The 18,947-nt window shown below is 46.9% G+C and overlaps 5 protein-coding genes across 5 annotated transcripts; 2 read left to right on the top strand and 3 right to left on the bottom strand.

Moving 5' to 3' along the window:
* Window positions 1–631: 631 nt before the first annotated feature.
* On the top strand, window positions 632–8,154 carry PKS10 (polyketide synthase PKS10; the record flags this gene model as incomplete). Its single annotated transcript, XM_007699227.1, has 4 exons — window positions 632–657; window positions 805–6,790; window positions 6,859–7,167; window positions 7,219–8,154. The coding sequence occupies 4 exons, from the start codon at window positions 632–634 to the stop codon at window positions 8,059–8,061; spliced, it is 7,164 nt and encodes a 2,387-aa protein (XP_007697417.1). The 3' UTR covers window positions 8,062–8,154.
* A 694-nt stretch (window positions 8,155–8,848) lies between these two features.
* On the bottom strand, window positions 8,849–9,225 carry COCSADRAFT_50194 (uncharacterized protein; the record flags this gene model as incomplete). Its single annotated transcript, XM_007698477.1, has 2 exons — window positions 8,849–8,971; window positions 9,082–9,225. Coding segments are annotated over 2 exons (267 nt in total), but the record flags the coding sequence as incomplete, so codon positions are not given.
* Window positions 9,226–10,448: 1,223 nt separating this feature from the next.
* COCSADRAFT_352913 (uncharacterized protein) lies at window positions 10,449–12,822 on the top strand (the record flags this gene model as incomplete). The annotated part of the gene is made up of 4 exons (XM_007699226.1): window positions 10,449–10,481; window positions 10,568–10,582; window positions 10,692–10,793; window positions 10,872–12,822. The coding sequence occupies 4 exons, from the start codon at window positions 10,449–10,451 to the stop codon at window positions 12,756–12,758; spliced, it is 2,037 nt and encodes a 678-aa protein (XP_007697416.1). The 3' UTR covers window positions 12,759–12,822.
* Window positions 12,823–13,766: 944 nt separating this feature from the next.
* COCSADRAFT_169033 (uncharacterized protein) lies at window positions 13,767–15,155 on the bottom strand (the record flags this gene model as incomplete). The annotated part of the gene is made up of 6 exons (XM_007699225.1): window positions 13,767–13,784; window positions 13,941–14,341; window positions 14,407–14,676; window positions 14,728–14,864; window positions 14,917–15,101; window positions 15,132–15,155. The coding sequence occupies 6 exons, from the start codon at window positions 15,153–15,155 to the stop codon at window positions 13,767–13,769; spliced, it is 1,035 nt and encodes a 344-aa protein (XP_007697415.1).
* A 615-nt stretch (window positions 15,156–15,770) lies between these two features.
* COCSADRAFT_188497 (uncharacterized protein) lies at window positions 15,771–17,309 on the bottom strand. Its single transcript, XM_007699224.1, has 7 exons — window positions 17,190–17,309; window positions 17,061–17,137; window positions 16,839–16,998; window positions 16,631–16,785; window positions 16,501–16,575; window positions 16,309–16,446; window positions 15,771–16,259 (listed from the first exon to the last, which is right to left on the bottom strand). Exons 1-7 carry the CDS (start codon window positions 17,223–17,225, stop codon window positions 15,854–15,856), a joined length of 1,047 nt encoding a protein of 348 aa, XP_007697414.1. The 5' UTR covers window positions 17,226–17,309; the 3' UTR covers window positions 15,771–15,853.
* Between the last annotated feature and the right edge of the window lie 1,638 nt (window positions 17,310–18,947).

Below are 18,947 nucleotides of genomic sequence, written 5' to 3'. Positions count from 1 at the left end.
CAGTCCATGCACATTAGTGCTGTAGCAGAGGCCCAAAATAGTAAAGCTATGTATGTAAACTCTTCAAAGAGATTACTAGCGAAGGGATCGAGAACTACAGCGGAGCAGCATATGCGGGTTAATTTCTCGAGCTGGATTGGCTGCAAGCAACTCCGAAAAAGATTCCTCTTCAGAAAAGCTACCATAGAGGATCCGAGGGGTACAGGGATTTGTAGTAAGCAGCTTACTTGCATTGTTGGGAAGCTGCGGTCGAAGCGGGTGTTCTGTCGGTACGCCTGAAAAGCCCCGAACCCCACATTACTACTTACGCTCCTGCAGATTATGCGCGCTCACTAACAGTATAACTAGTTTGTATCGTCACGTGTGGTTATGCAGCCGCGCAAGGGATACGGGCACCGACTCTAGTTTGCAAAAATATCGATCGAATGATACTGTACGTAATCCCACGGCACATAATCGTAGCTTGGCGCACTCTGCAGTGTCTACCACGACAATTGCAGTATCAAACCGACCCTTCCAAGAGCGGAATAGTGCCAAGTGTCTATCACGACGAGGGGTATAAGGGAAATAATCAGCATAGAGATGGTTACTGACTTACAGATGGAAAACGTATTTAAAGGTCATTTACAACATGCTCCTGTTTTTTTTTTACATCTCGTAAATACTTGCATTCTTCAAAATTATCTCTTTGACTTAATTGTCACATTCCACTCGGTTTTACTTCAGATTAGCAGGAACCGAGTTGTTAAACCTTAGCAACGTGCTCAACAACCACGAAACAATGACAGAATCTATTTCGACTAGCACGCCCATGAGCTCTATGAGCCCGGAAGATTCTATCGCGACGAGTCTCTGTTCTAGCGAAGACGGAAACGATATTGTGGTTCCCGCAGCGTCCCAAGAACGCCTACAGACGCCCGTTGCCGTAGTTGGCATGGGTTGTCGACTACCTGGACATAGCAAATCCCCGACAGCTCTGTGGGACCTTCTTCAAAGGGGTGGGATAGCTGAAAACACGCCCCCAGAGAGCCGCTTCAATCTCGCTGGTCATTACGATGGAACGGGAAGAGCAAGAACCATGAAGTCTCCGGGTGGTATGTTCATGGAGTATGTCGATCCCGCTGTTTTTGACGGCCATTTTTTTAGCATTAGCCGGGCGGACTGTGTCGCCATGGACCCACAGCAACGCCAGCTTCTGGAAGTAGCATATGAAGCTTTGGAAAACGGTGGTATCCCGCTCGAGAAGATTAGTGGCACCAGGACTGGTGTCATTGTCGGAAACAGCTTCTCAGATTATACAGCTATCCAGAATCGCGATCCCGAGGACAGAGCAGATTCGATCACCATTGGCCTCTCACCGTCGATTCTCAGTAACCGTTTAAGTCATTTTTTCAACATCAGCGGCCCGAGTATATCTATCGATACGGCATGCTCTGGCAGTTTGGTTTCACTAGACGTAGCTTGCCGCTTTTTAGATACCCATCAGGCCGACGGTATGATTGTGGGAGGGACCAATCTATGGCTCGCACCAGAGCACAACGAGGAAGTCGGCACTATGAACAAGACACAGTCCGCCTCCGGCCAGTGTAGGAGTTTTGATGCCAGCGCCGATGGCTATGTCAAGGCCGAGGCTGCCAACATTGTTTATTTGAAGCGGCTAGACGACGCAGTCCGTGATAACGACCCCATCAGAGCTGTTATCCGGGGCACAGCTTCGAACGCGTCTGGTCGCACAGCGGGTCTCGCCAACCCGAGCTCAGAAGCTCAGGCAGCTGTTACCAGAATGGCTTACAAGAACGCCGGCATCATTGATTTCCGAGATACGCAATATGTTGAATGTCATGGAACTGGTACACTTACTGGAGACCCCATCGAGGCCCAGGGTGTTGCTTTGGTGTTCGCGCCTGGTCGCCCGGCTGGCCAGGAGTTGATCATCGGGTCAATAAAGAGTAACGTCGGTCATTCTGAGGCCGCTGCTGGGATCTCAGGTCTGATTAAGGCCACTATGGCTGTCGAACGTGGCCAAATTCCAGGCAACCCAACTTTCAGCAAGCCAAACCCCAGGATCGATTGGGAGCGTCTCAAACTACGGGCGAGCCGAACCATGGTTCAGTGGCCGAAAGGCTCGATCATTCGACGAGCTAGTGTAAACTCGTTTGGTTTTGGAGGCGCTAATGCCCACGCTGTTCTCGAGAATGCCACGTCGTCCCCTCACGTGTCTTCCTACCAAAACATTTCCAATAACTTCTTTGACGACGAGGATGTTGAAGATGAAGGCGAAGAGGAAGAGAAGATACCACCAAAACTTTTAGTCTTTTCTGCAAATGAGCCGAGCTCACTTACAAACTATGTCAAAAACCTATCCAACCATCTTCTCGACCCTACGGTATCGATTGATATTGACCACCTAGCCTATACCCTAAGCGACAGGAAAAGCAAGCTGTACTACCGTGCTTTCACAATCACGCAATCAAAAAAGCCCAACCTATCAACTGGAGATTTGGTGACTGGAAAGCAAGCCCCCTCAACTCCTCGCGTTGGGTTCGTGTTTACCGGGCAAGGTGCACAGTGGTCTCAGATGGGGGCAGATCTTCTAAAGAACTTCCCAGTTGCGAGAAGGATCATTGGAGAACTCGATGGGGCCCTCAAATCTTTATCCGAACCGCCATCGTGGACGCTGATGGAGGAGCTCACTTCGGCTCGAAGTGCTGAAGCTCTCCGTCAACCCGAATTTTCGCAGCCGCTAGTCACGGCTCTGCAGCTAGCGCTTTTAGAAGTCTTGCATGATTGGGGAGTCAAAGCTGAGGCGGTGGTTGGTCACTCTTCTGGTGAAATCGCTGCTGCCGCTGCTGCAGGGCAACTTACCTACGCTGATGCAATCAAGACTGCGTTTTATCGTGGTCAGGCAGCCAAGAAAGTTGGAGCGCCTCTGGAACCCGTTGGGATGCTTGCCGTTGGTATTGGCGCCAATAAGATTGAGCAATACCTTCGGCCAGAGGAAGGCAAGGTTCAGATTGCCTGTTACAATAGTCCGGATAGTCTCACGATATCGGGCACACGATCAGCATTGGAGAAGCTACGTGATAGGTTGCAGACAGATAGACATTTTGCACGCCTTCTGCTTGTTGACTTGGCTTACCACTCCGACTACATGGCCAAGATCGGCGAAGTCTACGAAGAAATGCTTCTCAAATATGACCTTTTTAAACATCGATCAAAAGTCACCGGCTCTCAGGTTCGAATGTTTAGCTCTGTTACTGGAAATATCCTGGAGCCAAGTGAGAAGCTCGATGCAGCATACTGGAAGAGTAACATGGTCTCGCCTGTTCGATTTGCAGAGGCAACCTCAGAGCTGATCCGTAGTGGGGAATTCGGTGCCAACTTCTTAATTGAACTTGGTCCATCCAATGCGCTCTCTGGTCCAATTGCACAAATAAAGAAGGGCCTTGCGGGAAAGATCAGCGATGTTCCATATACATCTTGCTTGACTCGCGGCCAGGGATCGGTTCTTGCACTGTACAAATCAGCCGGCCAGCTGTATCTTGCTGGGGGTAGTGTCAGTCTCAGCAGAGTCAATAGAATCGAGAAGAGCAACGCCAAAGTCATCGTGGACCTGCCCAATTACTCGTGGAACCATAACAACCGGTATTGGCACGAAACTAGAGCCAGTAAAGAGTGGCGTTTCAAGAAGTTTGTCAACCACGATCTTCTTGGATCAAAGATCCCTGCTACCGCTTGGGTGGCACCAACGTTCAAAAAGCTCTTGAAGCTCTCTGACGTTCCCTTCCTGAGAGACCATGTTCTTGGCAGTGAAATTGTCTTCCCGGGAGCAGCATATATTGCAATGGCAGTTGAAGCCATCTACCAGATGACTATGGCTGTCAAGTGGAACTATCAGGCGCCAGAAAAATACCGCTTCCGATTGAAGGATGTCAAAATCCTTCGTGCCTTGGTACTTGAAGAAAACTCAGAGATTCGTATCACGTTGTCGCTGACACCCGTCAAAGGAGGTTCCACACACACCTGGTACGAATTTCGGGTGTGTTCAGTGCCAGAAGATGCACCGATTGACCAGGAACATTGCATAGGTTCTGTTTGCATTGAAACAGATTACCAGAGCATCACTGCTCCAGCAAACGATCTGCGACCGTTGGAATTCCCCACACCTGCTCGTGTATGGTACAAAGCATTGGCCGACATGGGATACAAGTTTGGACCCTGCTTCCAGAAACACATCGCAGTTGAGTCTTCCATTGGCAGACGATCTTCGAGATCTACTGTTAGCCTTGAGCCACCACCATCAAACCCTCTCGGACAGTGCACTTACCCAATGCATCCAGCTATTTTGGACTCCTGTTTACAGGCAACTTCCCCATCGTTGTGGAACGGTGAGCCGCCCACTTCCGGCTCTGCGGTTCTCGTTCCCAAAATCATTGGTAGCATGGTTATCAAGGGTGGAAAGAATCTGCCAGTCGATGGTGAGGGTATCGCATTGGCGTCCGCAAACTGGGTAGGCATTGGAGACAAAGACCATCCACGCAATTACACCACGAACATTCAGGTTTTCAGTCCTGTAGACTCCACTTGTCTATTTGAGATGAGAGGTCTTGAGCAAGGAGAGATTGAGGTGGGCAACAACGAGAAGGCAGGCCACACGTTCACTCGTCTCTTATGGAACGCCGATGTCGATACATTATTCAAGATCCCCAAAGTTGTAGCACAGCAACATCTTGCGACCAAGGATACTGGCAATCTAATCAATCTGGCTGTTCACAAGAGGCCAGGACTAGCTGTATTAGAGCTTAACTTGAACACAGAAGATTCTTCCAGCATGTGGAACATGGATAAAGGGTCTATGATGCGTTCTGCTTGCTCACAGTACATCTTAGCCCTTCGCGATCCTAAGGTCATGTTGGCAACCCAAGAGCAGATGCAGGGTACGCAAGTTCGTCTGGCTGATGTCATCAAGGGTGGAGAGATTGTCCTGGACACAAAATTTGACTTAATCATTGTCAAAGGGCCAGTTTCCGGAGTTGACAGCGATATATTAGCACAAAGTATTGCCAGCTCCGCCAAGACAGATGCATTTGTCGTCGGCCACAGTCTACCTGAAACACTCTTCAAGCACTTCGGCACAACTCTCACTGCTGGAAATGGAAGCAGCATCTGCCAGTTTCAGGGGAGCAAGTCGAGTGAGACTGTACGCCGCACGATTACCCACACGAGCTTTGTTGATCCAGCGGCTGAGCAGTCGCAAGAAACAGCTCAGGTTATTAAAAAGCTTACTTCAGACCGATGGGCTGTCAAGTCAACTATTTGCCCTACAACAGATATCAAGTCCAGCGAAGACATTGTGTTAGTGGTTGACGAGCTTTTCCACTCGCTCATGGACGGCTTTACCGAACAGCAGTGGGAACTTATCAAACATCTTCTTGAAAAACGATGTCGCCTACTATGGGTCACGGTAGGTTCCCATTTGAACGTCAATGACCCCAACAAAGCCGCTATCGCTGGTCTCCTCCGTACTATCCGCAGTGAGGAGCAGGTACGCTTCATTACCCTCGATGTTGAGAATGCTACCGGGGACGCAACCCCCGTTGCTATTTCAGCATGCCTGGACCAACTCTCTGCTGAAGAATCAGACTCAGCAGAAGACTACGAATTTGTTGAGCGCGGAGGTGTAACATACATCAGCCGCATTGTTCCCGATGCAAAGCTTACCTCACTCCAAAGCAACGATATAAGCGAACAGCCCATTGACACCGTTGACTTCCATGAGTGCGAATCGCTTGTTAGACTCCGCTGCGAACGCTTGGGAAACCTCGACAGCCTTCATTTCGGTGAGGTTTCTCCTGATGTTCTTCCGTTGCCACATGGCTACATGGAAGTGGAGATATACGCGGCTGGTCTGAATTACAAAGACGTGGTTGTCAGCATGGGTCACGTACCCGGTGATGAGTCACAGCTGGGCTTTGAGGCGGCCGGTGTGGTCAAACAAGTCAGTTCAAGCGTGGCCAACTATGCTCCGGGAGATCGTGTTATGGTTTGGAACAAAGGTTGCTTTGCCAACCGGGTCCGGACTGTACCCGCCCGTGTGCATCGCATTCCCGACTCTCTGTCATTCGAGGATGCTGCAACGCTTCCAGTCGTCTATGTGACCAGTCTCCACGCTCTCTTCGACATGGGCAACCTTTCTGCAGGCAAGACTGTCCTTATTCACTCCGCTGCTGGAGGTGTGGGTATTGCAGCCGTTCAACTTGCGCAATATGTGGGTGCTCGGGTCTTTACCACTGTTAGCAGTCCCGAAAAAAGGCAATTTCTACAGGACACTTTCGATTTGAGCAACGACCAGATTTTCAACTCGCGCAATACGGATTTCGCAGACCAGATCTTGACTGCCACTAATGGTCGTGGAGTCGATGTGGTGCTCAATTCATTGACTGGAGATATGCTTGAAGAGTCCTTCCGCATCCTCGCTGATGGAGGCATCATGGTTGAAATTGGCAAAAAAGACATCCTAGATCGTAATAAGCTGACGATGACGCCCTTTGATCGCAACATCTCTTTCAGGGCCGTTGACTTGTCTGCTGAACGCGCTCCTGATGCTTTGATTGAGCGATCCTTGGCCAAATTGTTCAAGCTCTTGGAAGGGGGTCACATCAAGCCCATTAACCCAGTTCACCGCTTCTCGTGGACCGAAATCCCTAGGGCAGTGCGATTTCTCAGACCAGGAACACATATAGGCAAAGTCGTACTGTCAGACGGGCCTGATGCCAAGGTCCAGGTTCCGGTAAGTTTTATCCGTTCAATTGGATCTCCGTCAGGCCTGGGAACATAGTCGCTGACTTCTAGGTATAGATCCGCCGGGCGACTCCAAATCTGGCATTCCGAGATGACGGTTGCTATCTGATTGTTGGTGGCCTTCGTGGTCTTTGTGGTTCTCTTGCTGTTTACCTAGCAAAACAAGGAGCTAAGAACCTTGCTGTCATATCTCGCAGCGGGCACAAGGATCATAAGTCGCAGGGCATTGTTAAGCAGATTAATGATCTTGGAGCTCACATCGATCTTCTCACTGCTGATGTTACCAATTTCGCAGAGGTGTTACACGCCTTCAAACAAACAAAGGCCCCCATTGCGGGAATAATTCAAGGCGCAATGGTTTTGAGAGTATGTTCAATCATACTCTTCTGAGTAGATACTTAGCTAACCTATCATTAGGACCGTCCTTTTGACCAGATGACGTTGGCAGAGTACCATGAGGCTGTCCAATGCAAGACTCGCGGGACATGGAACCTGCACAATGCCGCAGAATCGCTTGGCCTCAGCCTCGACTTCTTCACCCTCCTTTCCAGTATCTCTGGCGTCATCGGAAACCGAGGTCAGGCCAACTATGCTGCCGCCAATGTCTTCCTCGATTCCTTTGCTGCTTTTCGTCGTGCTCGCGACCAAGCAGTGTGCTCTGTCAATTTGGGCGTAATCGAAGATTCTGGTGTCATTGCGGAAACTGAGAATCTGCAAAACGTGTTCGACACTCGGGTCTTCAAAGGCATCAACACCGGCTTGTTAGCTAAGATCCTTTACGTCTCGGTGCTGCAGCAACATGCTCACCCGCGCTCCAGCCCAGAGGCGAATGCACAGTTGATCACAGGTCTGATTGTACCGCAGCCCGCCGACTCTCAATTGAAAAAGGACGCTCGCTTTTCTGCGCTTTTTGAGGGTCATTCAGCAAGCGGCGGAGATGCTGGTGGAGCAAGCGGCAAAGATGCAGAGGTTCAGTTGGCCTTGTTACTACTCAAGAACGAGTCTGCCGACGAAGGAGCAAGACAAAAGGCGGTCGTCGACGCGATCAACCTCGCTTTTGTACGCATGCTACATCTCCCTGAAGCCATGGACGTGGAGCGACCGCTATCTGTATACGGAATTGACTCGCTTGCAGCAGTGGAACTCAGGAATTGGATCAGAACTGAACTTGGCGCACTCGTTACAACCCTGGATGTTCTCAACGCTTCATCTCTTACTAACCTTAGTAAGAGAGTGATTTCTAAGATTGTCGCTCGCTAGTTATTCTTTGATACACAACCATCATCATTCAAAAAAACCTTTTTTCTACTAGCTTCTAACTCATTTCGTAAGGCATGTTTGACGTTAAGGCACATTTTACTCATATAAACTCTTACAACAATGAGCAACATAACATTTCGAAAATTCATTAGTTATGTCTATATAAAGCAATCTCAAATATTAGCACTTGAAGAGTATACCCCCGAACAAACACGCAACTCCCAAGACCCCTGCTTGGACACACATTTCTAGGCAACTGTTCTTTCATATTTACTATAACTACTTGTAGTTATTTAGGGTTTAGTTGGAATTCATTACATGAATAGCATACTCAATTTATAGTTAATTTGAAGATAACATAATAGTGGTCCGTTGAGCCGCCATACGATAAAGTGTGCAATTTTAGTGGAAGGTGGAGCTCGCCTGTGTGCGGCGCTTGCATGTAGGAAACGTTAACAATGGTGCTTTTGAAAAACCCTTATAATACATAACCAATTACGTCACGTGACATTAAGATAAGAATAAAAAGCAGAGAGATATTCTAAATTGAAGCATTACATAGAAAGGTGATTTCACTGGGAAAGGGGTCTTATTGTTGGAGGAGATGTTGTATAGGATCTGAGTAAGGAGTATACACTAGGCTTTATGTACAAGAGGCTGGGTCACATGCATGCATATACGGGATACAGAAGTTTTGCCTGACAGGGAACGTAGACAATAGCTAAGAAGGAAATAAGTTGGTCTTTCCAGCCTTTTCTCTCTAACAATACAATCGCATCACTCGTCTGTTTTCTTTGCATTCATCGGGCCAGCCAGACGCACTTGTTCCTGACATGGTGGTGCAAAGGTAGAATGTACCGTTAGAAGCTAACGCGTAGTACAATGTACCAGCTGAGTTTGGAAGTCCCGTCTATAAATTTAAAACTAGCATAAAGGCTTCCATAAGATACCTCTTATTGCCCACGATGAACTTACAATCCAGTAGGGAATGTTATGGAATTATGGGGTGCTGCAGCGCACAGAACCTGTGTTAGCTGCGCTAGATTCGAGAGGCTGTCCACTTCTATCGGCATTAACAACTTCCTGGACACGCGCTTCCTTGATGATGTGAATCCTGCCATCCACCGGGCAGTCGATGCTTGACGGGAACTGGCAGTACGCTTCAAAGGTATCAGTCGATTTAGTATCTGGATTGTTGGCAAGTTTCGGGCAGGCCGCTGTAGAAACAGCAGTGACGCTGAGAGCAAAAGTGACCATTGAGCTAGTAGACATGTTGGAGACCTGATAGGTAGTTGAGGTTGGGGATTGATATATATCTTTGGCGTAAAACTGATAGTTTGAGGGTGGGAAAGCTCAAACTACTATGTGTGTCCGTTCTTTGTATATGCATAGCTAGGGAGATATGGTCAGTCTTAACTTCGCCTATTTAGTGCTTCTTCAGTTTTTCTATAGTCTAATCCAAAATTTCAGCGGATCAGCTGACTACATAAAGTCAACAAGCTTGAAACGTACCAGCGTTGAGGACCCCTAATGGGTGTCTTGATATAAGGGGCAAATACATAATATGATTAGACAGCTCACAACGAATTGCTGATATTTTTGCTGCGTATTTCTTTCACAAACTTTGTTCTTAACGCTGTTCTCCTTACTCCTGTAATTTCTTTTAACTTGAGATAATCTGAGATTTCTTAACCATCAACCCGCCCCAAACCGTAATGGATCTCAACTCTGTTACAGTAACTCTGTTGCGGGTCGCCCCTTGATCTTTTGACTTCGATCTTGTCATATGCTACAGTATTTGTGAAAATATTCGAGGAACAGTGAGTGCAGTTCGGGCCGATAAATAAAGATTCGCTTCGATAATTTTTAACTAATCACATCTGTGACCGAAGGGGCACTTGAAATTGGACTCAATGAACTAAGCAACTGATTTCATTGGGCCAGATTTCTTAGAAGAAGACAGTCGTTGTACAGGCGGGTGTTAGGAGGCCGCGGATGGGCATATAGCAAGGAAGGGTAGGGAAGTAATCGATAATTGGGTTGGTTTTCTCGGCAAATTAGAACGCATCCGTATGTCTCATAATGCTTTATATGCTATCTTAGTTATTCTAAGAGCTATAGGATTGACTGTATTCCGAATTAAAGAAGGCAGCACCACCGCTTTACTTATCACAGCGGGCAAGTAACATTTGCTTGGGATTAAGTCCAGATGTTATAATCAGTATGCGAATGAGTAGCAAAATACTAGTTCCTCAAATCTTGCTAGTTACAGTAACTCATTAGTAGAAGACTGAGATTTCGGTATGAAGTAGGCGTTACAAAGCAAGAGAGCATACATAGACAGAAATTAGGTTACTTCTTTTAATTATCACCTAATTCATAACTAAATGTCTTCAGACGATCCATACCGGACTGCCAGGGTAGACAGTCACGTGATAAAATGCGGAGCATCTGATTGGTGACATAATGGGGCGTGGCGCGTGACAGATCGGTAACCCCCCAATAGCTTGGCGGGCTCCAGGTAAGTATTCGCTCAGCCTCAACCATCTTCTCCTACGTTATTCAGACATATATTCGATAAGACATATGTAGATTTCGGCACTACCACACTCCAGATGACATATGAATAGCAACCGCTAGCAGATGCGGGCGCCGAAATTCGATTGGCGGTCCTTGCACCTGGCGCGTTTAATGACCGAATCAATATCACGTTCAAAGTCCAGCCACTACATGTGCGTCATAGTCATTCTATTATCCTATTGAACTCAAATGACACGTGATGGCTACGAACACTAAACCCCATCCTGCAGACTAGAGAAAGGCTTCTGCTCTATCAAGATAATGATGATCTCGTTTGGGATGCATTGTCCTACGCATGGGGATCAGACAGGAATGCGTCAGCTGTGGAGATTGGTTGCATGGATGGAGCCTATCTTCCCATCACGCATAACCTGGATGTTGCACTACGGCACCTTCGTCACAAAGATAGAAAGCGTTCTATCTGGATCGATGCAATTTGTATCAACCAATCTTCAATAGAAGAGAAAAGCAAACAGGTTGCCATCATGGGCCACATTTTCTCTCAGGCTGATAACGTCATCATCTGGCTTGGCCCTGAGCGAGACTCAAGTAGAGAGGCCATCGCAATTCTTCGGCAGATCGGTAACTCAGTCGTAGTCAATTGGAACTCCGAGTTCATGACACCTGCGATCAGTTGCCCTGAGTCAGATAAGCATTTGGCAGATAAGGATACGGTGCTTCCCTATCGTAATGGCGCATTCGTCCCCGTGTTACAGCTTTTCGAGCGCGATTACTTCAAGCGGGTATGGATCCGACAAGAGGTCGCTCTTGCCACGCGGGCTACAATACATTGTGGCCATGACCAACTTGACTCCAACACCTTCAAAACGGCTGTTGCATGCTTGGTCTATAAAGGCGTTTACTACAGCGCCCTCCTTGATCGGCAATTCCCAGAATGGGACTACTTACGGACATTAGTATATTTTATCTTTACACTAAGACCAGCTACGTGCTCATATACTGTACTAGATCGATATCTAGGCAACGCAGAATGTCGAGATCACCGAGACAGGATATACGCAATGTTATCCTTGATGCGAGAATCAGATGCATCAATTGGAATTAAGCCTGATTACTCACTAACAACGCAAGAGCTGTATTCAAGAGCAGCTGTGGGGGCAATTGAAATGCATCAGGATCTGACATTGCTGGAGAATTGTCGTATCGCTACCAGAACTCTAGACATACCTAGCTGGGTGCCGGATTGGTCAGTGTCATGGCAGGATCCAAATATGATCACAGCCTGGAGCGCTTGTGCATGGATCAGTCCCAGCATTTCGGTTCTAGATGCAAAGCGAATCCGTGTCGCGGGAGTATCGGTATCCCGTATTGCAGCAATTGTTCGCGCTGATGTTGGCGAGATCAAAGACGAAGCAGAACGGTGCGATGCTATTGTAGATGTAATACGCGAGGTAGAATCTTGCTCGAGAAAACTAGAGACAAATCCATTACCCGAGCGCATTTGGGTCGATGTATTCTGTTTGACAGCTACGAATCGACGCCATGCAGAGGCTTACGATCCACAAAAAACGACGTTCCCAACCTTCCAGCAATACATTGACGTCATAGAAGCCATTTGCTTCTTTCCAGAGCGGCTGAAGGACTCTAAAATTCGTTTCAAAGAGGTCCTAGTGGAGCTCGCGGTAGCCTGGCATAACTTGGACTTCTTCCTTACTACCGATGCTTTGATTGGACTCGCAAACCCGGGCATAAAAGAAGGAGATCAGATCAATATCCTCTTGGGCAATAGGTTTCCTGTGGTGCTACGCCCTCAGGTCCATACTATTCCACACGAGCCCAAGTCCTGGCAAGTTGTTGGGGTGGCTATAGTTGGCACGTTGATGATGGGTGAGATTTTTTATGGCTGTGCAGATCTCTCGAGGCTACAAGGGGTTCACCGTACTTATGGTCCTAATGGTGCCTCTCAGTCAATAAATGGGTATGCAGTCGCCATCAAAGATTACCAGGCAAAACAACTCATAACAGATCCCGCCAAGTTTCTGGCTAAGATGGGGATCAAAGTCGAATTATATCAAAGACGCCCCCATCGCCTTGTCGTACTAGAAGAAACATTTCGCGCTACTGGTGTAGACTTACAAGACTTTACACTAGTCTAAAAGTGTCACTCTAGCATAAAACCCTATGTAAAGAAAACAAGCCAAAACATATACTACATTGCTAGGAGTGATTATTACAGCGAGATTAACAAATCTGTTTAGCCTGGGTGTTACTTTCTTATTCCTATCTTTGTTCTAGTAACAAATGCCAAAGTAGCTTCTATGCCGCTCATAGTATAGAGTAGTAGTAGTAGTAGGAGTTAAAGTATTTTTTAGCCCAGAGTGTGTTTAAGCTTATTTCTTTCTATGTTGTATTATCCGCAGTATAGAAGTAGATGCTCTATTGTTTATAGTCTCCTACACTTACAGAGATCTGTTTCTCTCTTATTTACTCTCTTTACGTAGGAGTTAAAGTATCTATATTCTATCTTAAGAGAGTAAAAAGAGCTTGAAATATCTCTTCTCGTGCCTTTTGGGATTGCTAGTTAGTTTTTTAGCTTAAGATTAGAGATAGCTCTATAGCTAGTCTTCTTCTCTCTTGCTGTTTTCCTATACTTTCTCCACTCTTCTGCTTGGCTAGCTTGTTGGAGGAGTTTGATCATGGTGCCTAGGTAGGCTAGACTCGTTTGTGATTTTTTTGGTGTTTGTTTTGTAGTTTCCTTTGCTAGGGAGTCTAATTCCAATGAATCTTTGATTCCCTTAAATGCTATCATTTCTATTGTTACCCCTACTTGAATGAAGTCTGCTCTTCTCTCTCCTTCCAGCGCGCATTCGTTTATCTCCTCTGCTCCCTCGTACTTCACCTGGCACCGCGACGCGCTTGCTAAGATATTCACGCTGATTAGCTCTAGTGGAAAGTACATGTTCACATTGATCCGGAATAAAGCCATCCCTAAAGTAACCTTTGCCTGCTGACATTCTTCTTTCCTCCGTTTTTTTCGAAGCAACTTCAGACTATCCAATCAAATGACAGCGACAAGCAGAGACGCTCAAAAAGAGTGTGTCACTACAGTAAACGTGCCAACTAGTTACGATTCGCCACTTTCGAACTTGCCAATGATGCCAATTTCATAGTAATAAAGTAGCCTTGTATACTATGACTACACAGTAGCGTAAGCCCAAGCAAGTCCCGCAATTAATTGTCTTCCTCGTTAGAGGAGGAATCCTTTCTATTGTTACTTTTAACACCTACTTGTTACTATCAAACGGCCCTGGTAATTGTTCCTGTACATATGGAACTACCTTCTCTATGCCTCCTACAAACTCAACATAGCAATCTGGCCGTACAAGTACACCATACTCATCCCCTCTTTTGACCCACGAGCAGCCATACGCATCGGCATGGACCTCTTCTTCCACAGCATCCTCATAACGCCTTCGTGCGCCCATGCCTAGTGCTTTCAACCCTGTCAATCTGACCGAAGTCGCAAACTGCTCTTCCAAGAACTGGACCTTGTTCCTTGGTGCACCTACAATCACGAGAAGGTAGCGCCCGTATGTGAGTTTCTGGTGTAAGCGCACTGTATTACCCGTAGCGGGATGAGCGAGCCACAGGTCCGGTGCCTGGCGTCCTGCCTTCCACACCCCGTGCTCTGATTGGTGGACAAGCGGCGATTCCAGGCCGGAGTAATGCACTCCCATCCCTTTAATGAAACCCCGTTCTTCTCAATCAAGTCGACCTAGCCTTTCGCGTCAGCGAGGGTGCTACAGACAAGTTTAGCTGCGACGTCGATGACGCCTTCTGCTATCTTGCGGCGCTCGATATTGTAGCTCGATAAAATTGCGTGTGTTGTAGATGACGGGAGAGATGGATATTGGAGAAGGAAATGCAGGCGCCAGATTAAGTTGAAGACATCGGAGAGCCCTGTGTTCATGCCCTGCCCGCCGTTCACGGAGTGCACGTGTGCGGCGTCGCCAGCGAGGATGAAGGGGCCGCTGGCTGTGGGATGCAAGAAGGTGGATGCGACGCGTTCTTTAACTGGAGACGAGATTAGATATGTATACATGAAAATGAGGAAGTGCTACTGACCCTCGAACTTGCTAAACCACTCGATGTGTGTGAACTCAACAAGTTGGGGTGCCATATGCCACCTTATCGAGACTTCAGTCTTCTCGTGTGTGATCTCACCCTCGAGCAAGACGTAGAATCGCTGCATGCCCCGCTCACTGTATCAAATCTGTTAGCCAGCAGTCGAGCTGTGGAATTGTCTATACTCACCGCGGGATCCATGTCATCCTTGACTCGCTGTCTACTTGCAGTGTTACGATCTTCCTAGTCACTGGAAATGTGCTGTCGATCCAGCAGTCTAGCACTGCCCATGTCGTATTCGGTTTTATGCCTTCCCAGCCAATGTCGAGGGCGTTCCCCATGAATCTGCGTGCTCCATCTGCGGCAAGACAGTACTTTGCTCGGACTGTTCACTTCGCTGTTACGACTGTTACATAGGGTGGAGACATTGTACGAGAAAATGACAGAGCCGGCTCATCGCAGTTGATTGGTGTGTTGATGTGCGAAACGAATAACCGTTAGATGTACGGCTGGCCGATCATGAGCAGGTTGTTGTATAATGTATGAGGAATACCATTCCCTATCAAAAGTCTGTTTACTTTCCCTGATTCTGACACCGATTGGACTCATAATTTTACAAGCCGAACCAGCCACTAGTGCCCATTGGATTAACCAAAACTATTACTAAATCTATGCAATAGCTAGAACACCTTCTGCATATACTTGACGAATCATAAAGATGCCATCCGCCAAAGGTTGTCTATGCGCAATCAGCAGCATTAAGCAGCTAGGTAACAGTATTAAAGTAGTATGATAGGTTTTTAGTATGAATCATATAACCGTCATTTTTCCACATGGCCACGTACGAGTGGGTAGAAAGCACATAACTATTTATAGGATGACCGTCAATCTGTGAGCATCGTGCATGGATACGTTATGGCTGCAGGGATCCACTAGCCTGATCCCTGGCGAGCCACGAGGCTCCTCCGCATTCTTAGTTAGATTCCTCGGAGCAACGACAATTTGTGTTGGTAGTAGAAGTCATTGAGAACTCATCGATAAGTGCAGCATTAGTTTTCCAAATCAAGAAGCCCTCTTCTAAGTAGTGGGAAATTGGATTCTATCTATTCGTTGCCAGTTATTCTGGTCACAGGCTTATATCGTCGGAAGATCGTTGAGAAACTTGGTATGGTTCTTTGTGCGAAACATCCCTAAGTTCTGTCGTGCTTTGAAAATGGACATCTTTTTGGATGTATATAGCATTGTCGTGGGTAATCTTTGACTTGAGAGGACCATTACTCGTATATCTCGTCTCTCTCTTGGTGCCAAATTGGTTGCCAGTAGTCGATTGATCCTTACCACTTGATCCCGCCATCTTCGGTGAAAATCTCTTTAATAGTGGTCGAAGTGTGGGGATGCAGGCACACATGATACCCAGGCTAGTTTCAAGGGTAGAAAGAGAAGCAACAGTCCCGATTTGCCATGTGATATCGTCCCAGTCATACTTGGGTCCGATAAGCATATTAAGCCGGATAGCGGAGATGATGCATACACTACTACATGTCAGTACAGTCGTCCGTAAAAAGAGTAGGTGCTACTTACGCTAAGCCCATGCACAAGATAGCCAACAAGTATACCTTACGCAACAAGTTGATTTGCAGTTGAAGTACAGGCTTGAAAGGGATGATAAGAATTAGGAAATCGGTAACTACATTCATGACAGCATTGAGTGCAGCTAGTCTAGCTGCTGTTAGTAAAAGCCAAAGCACTCATTCACGTGTCCTGTATACTCACGTGTTATTGCCGACGCAAACTCCTTCCGGGATATGTGTGATACCGGTGAATGTGCAGATGAATGGAGTGAAGACCCTTTGAAGAATATATCTGTTAGAAATGACCATTGATAAGATACAGGAGAACTTACTGTTGTGCACCTCCCCATATTAGAAGAAACACAGTGCCCCAGTTGCAAATAAGTCGCATATTTCGACCTGGAAAAATCTTTCCATATTGGAGAAGGAGCGATATCTTAATTGCAATTTGTGTCGCGTTGTAGAGTGCTATAGCGGCTAGAAGTATCTTTATAAAGTGAGCTTCCATGCACCTTACATTTTTCTCAGTAGGCTATTTACCTTGGAAAAGACTGTCAGTTTGTCCTTAACAAACTCGATGTGTCGGCCTGCGCCCCCAGCGGTAAGGATTGCGTAATTTCCAGCTGACACTCCGAAGTTGAGCACTTGAGCCACAACGATGACATAGTCGTCCGCCCCAATATTTCGCAATATTATTTTCCTATGCGAATGCAACTCTGATCAGCCCCGCAATCGCTGGTTTTCCTTTAAGGTTATAGGTACCTAGTGTAAAGCCGGAGGGCTACGCAGGCGCATGAAAGTACCGTAAAAATCGTAACGATGGCCAAGGCGGTGGGAACCTAGATAGCATTAGTGAGTTATGTCATTGTATTGTTGGTAGGTTTTGCGTACTCGGGTTTCATCGGTCCCGCCTTGGTCACTAGCCATGATACTTAACTCGAAGCTGAATTTGCATGTACCGTGACCAATCTTCTTTTGAAGATGATATAACCCCGGTCTTGAAGTGCAATCTTGAGGAGGATAGACGGCAAAGTAATGGGCAAATGTAGGACTATTTAGGACCAGGTAGTATCCTCGTAAAGGAGAACCGCGCGTAACATGGTTCGGTCTAATCTACGCCGTTCTGCAACCAGGCTAGTGGTGGTCCAATTAGAGGACTGCGGCTGACTAGCCGTCATCCAAGCATGATTTTAGTGGTACGTCAACGGAACTATCGCAACACCAGGAGCGTCACTAGATCTAGACTACCGGGAATACGGGGTATCTAGTAATACGGGGTATTACGATCTGTGCACCTACACAAAACTCGCCGCAAAGTAGGGTATAATAGCGTTATCGTAGTCTACGTTTTGTACTTATTGAGGCAGAGAGGCATGTTTTCACTTTTCTTTCCATCTTTCTTTGTCGTACACGGCGATATCACAGCCACGTGTTACGCTATTTGTTGTGGTGTCACTACTCAGCATAAGCACGAGCCACACCCTCCTCACTCAATTGGAGCGCGAGCACTGGGTGTGGCTCGGAATTGCGTCCCGAACGGGGTCATAACACCGTAGAACGCATGGAAGGGCCTGGTTGCCTTACAAAGTGTGGCGTTCCGAGTCAATGGTAGAGATAGCGCAATCCATCGCCTGTCTGGTCCGCCTTCGTGGTCCGCCCTCGTGGTCCGCCCCCCCCGCCCCCCGGCTGCCAGGATCGCCATCCCCGGTCCCCATCTTTCCGCGCCATCACAGTCGCGTTCGCTTCCTCTTCGTAATCGCTTCGCCTTGCTAGTACCTGCCCAACATACTTATATACCCATACTTACAGGAGGAAACCCTCACCTTCCGTTCAGCTCTATGGACCGTGCGAAAGTTCTCCTACCCCAAATTAGTCACATCGCAAAATAACTCAGGGTATTCCATTTCGAATTCGATCATATGTGCGATACTAGTACCCACTATTAACCCTTATCATTTGTTAAACCCTGCAGCATGTCCTTAAGCTAGAGACACTATATGTCTTGTCACAATCTCGGTAATCGTGTCGATTGAGCGTATATATAACGGGGCAAGGATGTAAGTCAGTGAAGCAATTAGTACAATCATAGAAAGAACAATTGTCGCACAACTCTCATCAGGCGTGCCTCCAAGCTTTGACAGAGACCCCAAGTGAACCAGAGTTCATTCGACCACTCTCCATCTCAATCGCGTTTTTATGCGCTAAATAATATCCTAGATGTAATTACCCACGCCTATTATAGATAAAGCAGGCTGTTCTAGGCAATGATTTGCCTTCTCCCAACTGCTAATACATTGCCGCCAAAACAATGATCAAAACAATGATCAAGAAGCTGCTGCAATTTCGCAATACTAAAGTCACAGTACAGCTGCAAGCAGTTCACAACTAGATATGCTCATGTAGCTCCCTTACTCGTTGGGCAAAAGTGCTATCTGTATGCTCCAGTTCTGATTGCGATCCGTACAAAAGATTAACGACAAGAATACTTCGGTATCGATGCAACATTAACATAGCCATCACCTTATCTGCCATTCACATACTTATGGAACAAGAAAAATTGCAAGACGTATCAGTATGCGAAAACAACTTTGTAATAGCTAGCCTTAATCAGCAAGACTTTCGTTGACAGCCCGTATAAATAACTGCTGG

The sequence above is a fragment of the Bipolaris sorokiniana genome, assembly GCF_000338995.1.
Source record: "Bipolaris sorokiniana ND90Pr unplaced genomic scaffold COCSAscaffold_3, whole genome shotgun sequence".
Taxonomy (NCBI): domain Eukaryota; kingdom Fungi; phylum Ascomycota; class Dothideomycetes; order Pleosporales; family Pleosporaceae; genus Bipolaris; species Bipolaris sorokiniana.
Note: the sequence above shows the minus strand (reverse complement) of the source record. Positions and strands in the feature narration are given on the sequence as shown.